Here is an 11545-nt window from a genome sequence, read left to right on the forward strand (position 1 = left end):
AACCCTTTAGGAACAACTCTAAAATTACTCCTCGAGGAGCTAACTTCTGAGCCTGGCACAGGCGCCTTGAATCAGAAATGGGTGCTGCTTGGAGAACCCTTGGTATCCAAGAACTCTTTCAACTTTCCCACTTCACACCCATGACTCACCATTGGATGATTGGGGCAGTCGTAAACTTCTGGAATAAAACCACAAACAACTTCCATCTTCCTTGTGGAATGATTGGACTTTTTTTGCTTGATGTGGCTACCATTATTGGTCTTCCAGTAAGTTTTTCCGAACTAACCTTCGATGCGCAACCAAGTAGAGACTATAAAGTAGTCCACAAGACTTCCTACAGTGAATTATTGCTCAAAATATGGGACAAGAGAACGAGCCTATGACTGATGATGAGCATGTTGTATTTCTGTATTATTGGTTGAATGCTATTATTTTCTGCTCCAGAAGTGTCCAAATGCAGAAGCTATTTATTCCTTTGGCTGTCCTCTTACATGAAGGTTATAGATTTAATTTGGCCAAGCTAATCCTAGGACACTTGTTCGAGGAACTTGGCCACTTAGTTGACTGTCTTCGAATCAACTCTCCGATCAGTGTAGGAGGTCCTCTTTGGCTTTTCCAACTCTGGTTAAACGCTGTGTTCGAGAAATTCATGCAAAAAGATGGGAACAATACATTCGAAAAATAATATATCGAAGGATTTCATTTGGCCCCTCTTCAACCAAATTTTAAAGATGGCAAGTCGACTGAGGACCTCTTCTGGACTGTTTTCTCCCTTTTTCACTCTTGTAAAAATTTCAACAACAATGATCTGAATTTTACCTTTTTCTTGCGTCGAAGCTCTGGTCCCTCATGGTTCGAACACCTTCTCTTTCCCTCTGATGACTAAGAGGATGAGATTGTCAACAAAATTGGGAAAAGTTACTTGCCGTTCAGGTGATTCCAACTAGACTGCCTCAATACAAAAAAGAACAATTTAAAGCAACTCTCTGTGCTCCTCATTACATTGCTAGGAAATTAGGCTTCTCTTAAACCATTCCAGTTCCTATTCCTCGAAACAGCCATCCTCTCTGTCATGTCACAATGGTTTCAAAAGAAGAGATTGACCTTTGTGTCACGACCAACCAACAACAAAAAGAAAACTACGCTCACCTTATTTACGAGTGCAGTTCATACATCACCAAATCTTATTCCGAATGGTGGACTAGATATTTTTCCCAATATAGTCGCACCTTTGATGAGATCAAAAACTCAGCCATCAGGACTATTTCAGCTACTGGAAGTTCACCAAAAAGAACTTTGAAGAGAAGAATCAAAACTGCAACACAACAAAAACAACCACAAAAGAAAATTCGAAAAGTTCCTACAAGAACCTTCAAAAAGGTAATCTTTCCATCGAGCTTCTAAATCCTTTCTTTTACCATATTTATGAAAACACATCTTGATGGATTGACCTTTTGATCATTATCAGGTTCAATCATCAAGTGAAAATTCTTCTGATGAAAGTGAGCAGCCAACTCAAACAAACGTCTTTGCTGCTTCTTCTGATTCGGAAGATGATTCAAAAAATAATTCATTCCCTCATCTAATTTGAAGAAAATCCATCCAGGTAATTTCATACTAATTTTGAAAATAATAAATAAATAAAAAGAAACATAACTTATAAAATACTTCTTTCTTATTTCAGACCGAAAAAATTGCTCAAAATGTTTCTGCTCCTTCATCTAACCCTGAATCGGAAACACAAGAGGATCAATCAAGACAAACACAACAAGAATCTCACTCCTCTATCTAAACCGTGATCTCTGTTGAGCCCATTCAAGTCATCTTACCTGAAACAGAAGTTCTAGTTGATTTAACTCAAGAGCAATCCTTACCACCAGAAGATCAACCCATTGAAAATCCTCATTCTCCAATTCAAACTGATGTCCTTCACAAGTCTCCTGTTGCATAGAACCCTGAATTACCTACTCAGGATACGGGGAACATCCCTTCATCTTGAAGAGTTTTAAGCCCAAAAAGAACCATTGAGCTTTTTTCTTCACATGATCCTGAACCATCACCTGAGATTCCTAATATCACCTCTATCTCTTCTGATACTGATCTGGCTGAACTTGTTGCCTTTCTAACACAAATCATTCAGGAATATGAAGTGCCTCTTTCAAATCCAACCCCTGAGGACCCTTCAATATCTAGCCTTCCTTCTGAGCTCAACCGACACACTCTCTAACAACTAACCACTCTTTTGAAGCTTTTAACACATGCTCCTTTGGAATGGACAATCAATCAAACCTGAATTCTCTCCTTTCTGACATTCTGAGCTCTTCTCTCGAATTTCAGGTTTCTCCCCAATTTTCTGCTATAGTCAAGAAGTTTATAAAAGTTTCAAATGACTGTATCACTATTCAGGACAAGTTGCAAGAGGCCAAGGAGAAAGTGGCCAAAATCAAGACTGAATCAGAAAAAATTAATAAGGTTCTTCAACCAATGAAAACATTATGCAAAGAATATGATTTGAGGATTACTCAAGCCTTCAACGCTCAATCCTACTATGACAAACAAGAAGAAGAACTTGAAGCAGAACTGGCCCAAATCGAACAAAAACTGGCTAAAATTCGAAAAAGAAAAGCTGACTTAGTGATGAGCGGATAATTTATACGCTTTTTGACATTATTTTTAGTATGTTTTTAGTAGGATCTAGTTACTTTTAGGGATGTTTTCATTAGTTTTTATGTTAAATTCACATTTCTGGACTTTACTATGAGTTTGTGTGTTTTTCTATGATTTCAGGTATTTTCTGGCTGAAATTGAAGGACTTGAGCAAAAATCAGATTCAGAGGTTGAAGAAGGACTGCTGATGCTATTGGATTCTGACCTCCCTGCACTCAAAATGGATTTTATGGAGCTACAGAACTCAAAATGGCGCGCTTCCAATTGCGTTGGAAAGTAGACATCTAGGGCTTTCCAGCAATATATAATAGTTCATATTTTGGCCAAGAATAGACGACGCAAACTGGCATTCAACGCCAGCTCTCTGCCCAATTCTAGCGTCCAGTGCCAGAAAAGGATCCAAAACCAGAGTTGAACGCCCAAACTGGCACAAATGCTGGCGTTCAACTCCAAGAAGGACCTCTACACGTGCAACACTCAAGCTCAGCCCAAGCACACACCAAGTGGGCCCCGAAAATGGATTTATGCATCAATTACTTACTTTTGTAAACCCTAGTGACTAGTTTATTATAAATAGAACTTTTTATCATTGTATTCACAGTCTTGGTTACTCCGGTTTCCCTCTGGGGCCGAGACCAATGAACTCCATTATCACTTATGTATTTTCAATGATAGAGTTTCTACACTCCATAGATTAAGGTGTGGAGCTCTGCTGTTCCTCAAAGATTAATGCAAAGTACTACTGTTTTCTATTCAATTCAACTTATTTCGCTTCTAAGATATTCATTTGCTCTTCAAACTGAATGTGATGAACGTGACAATCATCATCATTCCCTATGAACGCGTGCCTGACAACCACTTCCGTTCTACCTTCGACTGAATGAGTATCTCTTAGATCTCTTAATTGGAATCTTCGTGGTGTAAGCTAGAATGATGGCGGCATTCAAGAGAATCCGGAAAGTCTAATCCTTGTCTGTGGTATTCCGAGTAGGATTCAATGATTGAATGACTGTGACGAGCTTCAAACTCGCGATTGCTGGGCGTAGTGACAGACGCAAAAGGATAGTAAATCCTATTCCAGCATGATCGAGAACCGACAGATGAATAGTCGTGCCGTGACAGGGTGCGTTGACCATTTTCACTGAGAGGATAGGATGTAAACCATTGACAAGGATGATGCCTCCAGACGATTAGCCGTGCCGTGACAGGGCATTTGGATCATTTTCCTGTGAGAAGACCGAAAGTAGCCATTGACAATGGTGATGCATTACATAAAGCCAGCCATGGAAAGGAGTAAGACTGATTGGGTGAAGATAGCAGGAAAGCAGAGGTTCAGAGGAACGAAAGCATCTCTATTCGCTTATCTGAAATTCTCACCAATGACTTACATAAGTATTTCTATCCCTATTTTATTAATTATTTTCGAAAACCCCATTACTATTTTATATCCGCCTGACTGAGATTTACAAGGTGACCATAGCTTGCTTCATACCGACAATCTCCGTGGGATTCGACCCTTACTCACGTAAGGTATTACTTGGACGACCCAGTGCACTTGCTGGTTAGTTGTGCGAAGTTGTGAACCATGGTATTGGCATCATGTTTTTAGCGCCACTACCAGGGAAAGAAAGAGCGATGAATTTTACATAATTAAAGTGTAATCACAATTTCTGCGCACCACTTAGCTATCCTTTTGGCCACAGTTCAACATAAACAACAAGCAATCTTCACAAAATTTTCCATTATAGAAGGCATACAAAAAGAATTCGACAAGCAACTTGACAAGGCTCAAAATGAAGAATATGAGAAAATCAAAGCACTTTTTGCTTTGGACAGTGAGAGGGTTCAACTTTATTCCGAACTAGCTGAACTTCTGGCACCCCTCATTCCACTTACTTAGAACATTTTCCATGTATAATGACTTTCCATGTGCTCTTATAGATTTATTTATATTCCTAATCTTGATCCTGCATACATCAATATTGTTTCAAGTATTTCCCATTTATCGATTTAACCATGTTTCCAGAATCGATATCTTTAATTCGATATGCATTTCTAGAATACAAATCAATCACTTGGAAAGGTGCTTCCCAAGTATGGGACCATTTGCCAAGAAATCTTGACTTCTTTTCCATTGGCAATACAAATTTTAAAACCAATTCACCCATATTGAAACACTTCTCTTTTATTCGACGATTATAATTTCGAGCAACACTTTCTTTTTGTCGAATCATATTTTCAAGTGCCAACATACGTTCTGAATCCAAATCATTCAATTCATCATACATTGCATTCCAATAATCATCGACTGAAAACTCATCTTGTTTCAAGATTCTTAATGTATTGAGATTAATCTCTGGTGGCAAAACTACATCATGACCATATACTATTAATAAAGGGAAGTACCAGTTGATCCTCTTGGTGAATTTCGATAAGCCCATAATACTTGACTCAAAGTTCCATGCCAGGTTCGAGGTTTACTACCAATTTGTTTCTTAATACTAACTAAAAAAATAAGAGTTTTGATACGAGAATTTTAGCTCATTCAGGTATCATCTACATGGATATAGGACGATTTACATTCCCTGTCCACTTTTTCCAGTATTTTGCTTTTTATATTACCAAAAAAATTGGAATTAAAAATTCATAGCAATTAAAGTTGGAATAATGGTATCCGTTGGCATTTGAGATATTGCAGATTGATGAATTAATGGAGAGAGAGGGATTCGAACCCTCGGTAAACAAACAGCCTACATAGCAGTTCCAATGCGTATTATATATAAGTATAGATTAGTATATAAGTATAACTAAATATAAGTCTAACTATATAGATATATAGTTATATAATAGTTATAGAACATATATCGAAATGAAATAGATAGAATAAAAGAATATTTTAATAATAAGAAATTTATTTTGAAAATATGGAATAGTCTTTTTTTATACAATTTATACAATGCGAAATCGATGACCTACGTATAAAATAATAAGAATCCTTTGGATTTGAAGAAAAAAAAACAGCTTTGCTGACAAATATTTGTTTGATCAGAAGAGTCCTCCAAAAATTCCGGTCTTGTGTTAGTTATCAATTTCAATATCTTTCAAATAAATATTTGAATACAAATAAAAATAAGAGAGGATAGGCTCATTAAAAAAGATAGGAAGAATTGTCCTATAAGTAATTGAGTGTGAGAGCCAAATGAATTGAAAGATTCATGTTTGGTTTGGGAAGAGATCATAGACGTTTTCAAATGAATGGAAAGAGAATCTACTTTCATTAAGTGATTTATTAGATAATCGAAAACAGAGAATCTTGAAGACTATTTGAAATTCAGAAGAACTGCGGGAAGGAGCTCTTGAACAGCTAGAAAAAGTCCGGGCCCGTTTAAGGGAAGTTGAAACGGAAGCAGATCAGTTTCGAGTGAATGATTATTCTGAAATAGAACGAGAAAAATTGAATTTAATTAAGTCAATTTATACGACTTTGGAACAATTAGAAAATTACAAAAATGAAACTATTCGTTTTGAACAACAAAGAACGATTAATCAAGTCCGACAACGGATTTTCCAACAAGCCTTACAAGGAGCTCTGGGAACGCTGAATAGTTGCTTGAACAACGAGTTACATTTACGTACCATCAGTGCTAATATTGGCATGTTTGGAGAAATGAAAGATATAAAATAACGCATTAGTCCTTCTTCTTTAGTAAATTTAGAGTACATGCATCATTTTTCTCTTCTAGAATTAAATTAAGAAATACTCATAGTAACCATTCATGCAGATGAAATTAGTGAAATAATGGTACTGTACTTCAAGTAGGTAACGATATTGCTCGTATTTATGGTCTTGATGAAGTAATGGCGGGGGAGTTAGTGGAATTTGAGGAGGGTACCATATGATTGTTTTAAATTTAGAATCAAATAATGTTGGTGTTGTATTAATGGGTGATGGTTTGATGATACAAGAGGGAAACAATATTATTTCGAGTGCCATCATTCCTACTTCGGCGGCTATAGGTTTGCACTTTTACCCGATATGGGAAGCGGCATCTGTTGATGAATGGTTATACAATGGCGGTCCTTATGAACTAATTGTTCTACACTTCTTACTTGGTGTAGCTTGTTACATGGGTCGTGAGTGGGAACTTAGTTTTCGTCTGGGTATGCGCCCTTGGATTGCTGTTGCATATTCAGCTCCTGTTGCAGCGGCTACTGCTGTTTTCTTGATCTATCCAATTGGTCAAGGAAGCTTTTCGGATGGTATGCCTTTAGGAATTTCTGGTACCTTCAATTTTATGATTGTATTTCAGGCTGAACACAATATTCTTATGCATCCATTTCATATGTTAGGCGTAGCTGGTGTATTCGGCGGCTCCCTATTCAGTGCAATGCACGGTTCCTTGGTAACTTCTATCCATCGTGTATTATTTAGATCATCAACCCCTCTCCTGTTCCCCAAACACCCAGTTCCAGTGGAACAAAACAAATGATGTCGAGCCAAGAGCACTCCCATTTCCATATACTCGAAAAAATAGTGGATAGAAGAATCCACAGCTAATATAATTATGTCTTTCAAGCCGCACATTGCGTTTATTGTTTCGAACCAAGTTTTATTTGGATCCAGTATGTAATTGAATTGATTCAATTCTGGAATTGTGAATAGTTTTTGATTCAATCGATACATAATAACCCATCCTTTTTACTTCTTGGTTTTTTGAAAATGGACAATTTCCAAATCTAAAAGGGAAGTAAAAAACCGCAAATTCCTTCGATATTGTATGAATAAGATTCATATTCGATTCGATAGTTTGTTTTTTAAAAAAAATGAATTTTATCAATTTTGAATTGAATTTTTTTCTTATATTATTAATATATAATATTATTATATATATTAATATATTAATATTATCTATCTTTAAATGATTCCAAAAAAAAAATAGAGTTTGACGATTGATGTGGATTCAAAAGCGGCTCTATTTAGATTATAGACGAATGATTAAAAAAGGGTCATTTTTATCCTGAGATACAATTTTTATTCATCAAATCTAGAGCCCATCCTCGAAAAGGCCAAGGTTTAATAATCGAATGCAATTCGGATGTTGGGATCTGTTCTACCACTCCATGGCATTGATATTTTTGACATGCTTTTGCATAATCAATGCAATCTTTAATCATAGAAGGCCAATAGACCTGATTTCGTCGTAGTATCCATGTCATTTTCATCCCAGCCTGACGGGCACCACATATACCTCTATAAACTTTTCCAAAGCAATATTTTTATCTGACTGACTTAAACACCTAGAAAGACTTCCATCGAGACCTTTCTTATATAATTCATCAACCAACAACTCAAAATTCATTGCTTTTAACCGTATTTTCTTGTCGACTCGAACATTAGGAACTTTTAAATATTTAGCAACTAATTTTCTCCAATCATCATCCTCGCATTCATCTAAAGCCAACACTTCTCTCCCATCAACTAGTACTAAAATCTGACGAACCCTCGCCAATTTTCCCAATGTTTTCGGGAATACTTTGTACCTTGATGAAATTTGGGCCAACTCATTAGAAATTTCATTTTGAATCCTTGAAATATGAACTAATGAAACTTTTCGAAAAGATGTTAACAATTCCCATGTTGTTGCTAAATACTTCTGCAACTTCTCATTATTACATTTGAACTCTTTTGATAACTGTTTCAAAACTAACTGAGAATCCCCAAGGATTTGAATCTCCAAAGCCCCTTTTCTAATTAAAATTTCAAGGCCTAATATTAAAGCGTCATATTCTGCCACATTATTCGAACAAGGATATTTTAACTCAACAAAAATTTCAATGGAACCCCTTCTGATGAAATAATTAAAATCCCTACTCCAGCACCATCTTTATGTTTCAAACCATCGAAATATAATTTCTAATAGTCGACGTGTACATCGATTATGTTTGTCCCCTGGTCATTCAGATTATTCGAATGGTCTACTAGAAAATCTGCAATAACCTGACCTTTCATAGCCTTTGTTGGAACATATTATAAATCGAACTTTGTTAAAGCTAACATCCATTTTCCTAATCGACCTCTTAGCATAGGATAAGTTAACATATATTTAACTAAGTTAGTCTGTGCGATTACCTTCGCCAGTTTTGCACCCATATAACACTTTAATTTTGTGCAAGCATAATAAAGATACAAACGCAACTTTTCGATGGGCGAATAGCTTGTTTCTATGTCAGTTAATACCGACTAAGATAATAAATGACCCGTTCATGTCCATTTTCATCATCTTCAGCAACATACATTCGATCGTATTCATGGATGCTGCAATATACAACTTTAAAGGCTCATGAGGATGAACATTTGCCATTACCGGTGTAACACCCTAACTATCAGAATGTCACGCTTCCGGCTGCGCCACTCTGATAATTCGAGTATTACGACGATTCTTATAATATTTAATACTAAAATATGATCCTGTTTAAAACTTAAATCGTATTACCGCTCGAAAGACTTTTTAAGAAATAACATACATCCATACAAAACTCAATACTTACAGAGGATATATATATATATATATATGTATATATATATATATATATGTATATATATATATATATATATATATGTATATATATATATATATATATATATGTATATATATATATATATATATATATATATATGTATGTATACATCTTATTAATTTTACAAGCATTACATAATCAGAATCCTATCCCTCTTATAAAAACTTGTAAAGATAAAGGCGAGGGAAAAAGTAACTAATACAACATAATATTGTTAAAACAAAAAAGGAAAATAAATAAGTTCTTCTGAACTTCATCGCCCATAACTTGAAAAAGAAAGGACCTATAGGGGAGTGAGAACATTGTCCTCGTAGGTTCTCACTATGAGGTTAGAGAATTACTATAATAGGATATGTGAAGATAAAACTCTTTTTAAAGCATAGTAATTAATAACTGTCTCATGCATCCTTTTAAAACCGAAAGATTTACCATTAAATATCTAAAATCTTTTCTGAAAGAGGAAACTATTTATTTCTTCAAAATTCAAAAGCCTTTCAAAAGATTTTTCCTAACAGCATGAATGAGCAACCTGTTCCAAGAATAGGTTCATTAAGTCTATGCTGAATCAGTTTAGTTTTTCATACTTTTCTAAACTAGAAACACAAACCAAACATGGCCTTCGGCCCATCTCATAACCAACCACGGTCCTAGGCCTACACAATTCAAACAATAGCCAATCCAACCAATTTTCAATCACAAACACAAGTAGGAATGTTCAAGCACACTCAAGGAGTTACATTAAGTAGAGCAATTAGCAATTAAACATAATTATTCACGTAGGCAAACCAAGTACAATATGCAAACCCAAACAATGTCACATAGATGCAAATGATAAATGCTTGCCCTATGGCTGATAAGTCTCATCTGTCGGTTATCAAGCCAACCCGACAAGTCCGGCTGCTAAACCCTGGACTGTCCCCCGACGTGCATCCCCAAGAGTCTATGCATAGCTTTTTCTCATATTTATAAAATGCTCAATGGGGGCCAACCTTCTCAGGAATTTAGAGTGCCCAGTCACATCTTACGTCGTAGGGTCAACAGAGTATCAAGTCTCGACCTGGAACACATGGTGGCAAGCCACGGTACGTTACCCAGGGAAACTCGTGTCTCAGATAAAAGAAGTGCAAAAGCCACATATTCATTTATTCATCATCATTTCTGCACTTCATTAACAATTCATATCAAATCAATCATCATTCAAGCCATAAGTCACTTTTTTCTCAAATCTCTTTACTTGGAAACCAAAATCAATCCATCTCAGTCTTAATTTTAAAATCCTCATTTCTCAAATTATTCCAAGTTCATAATCCACTTTTTCTTAAAAATCATATCAAATGGGAATTCTCTTTGAAAAGACTTAAGACTCTAGGGAAGAATAACCTACCTCATTTCTTAAGTTCTTAAATCCTCGAAATCATAGTTACTTAATTTGAAGTAAATTGAAATAGAGACTTAAAGCAAAAACCAAAGCATGTAAAATAATAGTGAAAATGAAACCAATTCTAAAACCAAAATTATTGAAAACAATTAAAATAGAGATTTAAAACCAAAATCAAAGCATGTTTAAAACACTAAGTTCCAAACCAGTTCTATTTCATTCTTAAATCTGTAACCTTCCCAAAGGCCCGGAATTGGTTAATCTTGCTAAATCAAAATTTAAAGAATAGTTTAAAAGCAAAACGAACTTAATTAATCAAAGTTCAATTTCTTTTAAAATCCACTAAAACTCCTTCAAGAGTACTCCTTTAATCAAAGTTCAAAAATGTAGGTCCTTTCATATTTAAATCAATCCTAAAACATAAACTTTCCTTAAACAGATTAAACTCGAAACACCTATTTCTTAATAAATCAAGGACCAAATAATAGAACCTCTCAAATTCATTCCTTTTCTAAATCACATTTTAAAACAAAATCTTAAATTTCATAAAATATCGGCAGCATCTCCCCTAAAACTTCGACTTGGCCACCCTTTTCGAGTCCTAACCAAACCATTCCTCAACTCTTTCCACAGGTTCAAAACCAAAATAGTTTAAAATTAGACAAATTCTAAAAATTCATATCATTCTCATATTTCAATAAAATAGATTCAAACTCATTTTTCAAAACTTTAAAGAAACAACTTCGAGACCGTCCATTTAGCAAAACCAACAATAATCCAGTCAAATAAACATTCATATCCAACCAAGACAACCAACAATACATAAGATGTGTACAATCACTAAAGATACATTTCTAACATCAGTATCTATATATAACAATTCTAATTTATAAAGTATAGTTTTCTGAAAAAGGCCCCTAC

The 11545-nt window shown here is 35.2% G+C and overlaps 2 protein-coding genes across 2 annotated transcripts; both read right to left on the bottom strand.

Moving 5' to 3' along the window:
• Positions 1-4643: 4643 nt before the first annotated feature.
• Positions 4644-5108, bottom strand: LOC107636777 (uncharacterized). The gene has a single exon (XM_016340266.1). The coding sequence runs from the start codon at positions 5106-5108 to the stop codon at positions 4644-4646; it is 465 nt and encodes a 154-aa protein (XP_016195752.1).
• A 2778-nt stretch (positions 5109-7886) lies between these two features.
• On the bottom strand, positions 7887-8729 carry LOC148568839 (uncharacterized). The gene is made up of 2 exons (XM_088484796.1): positions 8666-8729; positions 7887-8455 (listed from the first exon to the last, which is right to left on the bottom strand). The coding sequence occupies exons 1-2, from the start codon at positions 8727-8729 to the stop codon at positions 7887-7889; spliced, it is 633 nt and encodes a 210-aa protein (XP_088340922.1).
• Between the last annotated feature and the right edge of the window lie 2816 nt (positions 8730-11545).

The sequence above is a fragment of the Arachis ipaensis genome, chromosome B4 (assembly GCF_059453495.1).
Source record: "Arachis ipaensis isolate K30076 ecotype BB chromosome B4, ASM5945349v1, whole genome shotgun sequence".
Lineage (NCBI taxonomy): Eukaryota > Viridiplantae > Streptophyta > Magnoliopsida > Fabales > Fabaceae > Arachis > Arachis ipaensis.

Coding starts and splice junctions, on each gene's coding strand:
- LOC107636777 (XM_016340266.1), bottom strand. CDS start 5,108: ATGGGCTTATCGAAATTCACCAAGAGGATCAACTGGTACTTCCCTTTA.
- LOC148568839 (XM_088484796.1), bottom strand. CDS start 8,729: ATGGATGTTAGCTTTAACAAAGTTCGATTTATAATATGTTCCAACAAA. Junction 8,456..8,665: donor CAAAGGCTATGAAAGGTCAG/GTTATTGCAGAT, acceptor ATAATGTGGCAG/AATATGACGCTTTAATATTA.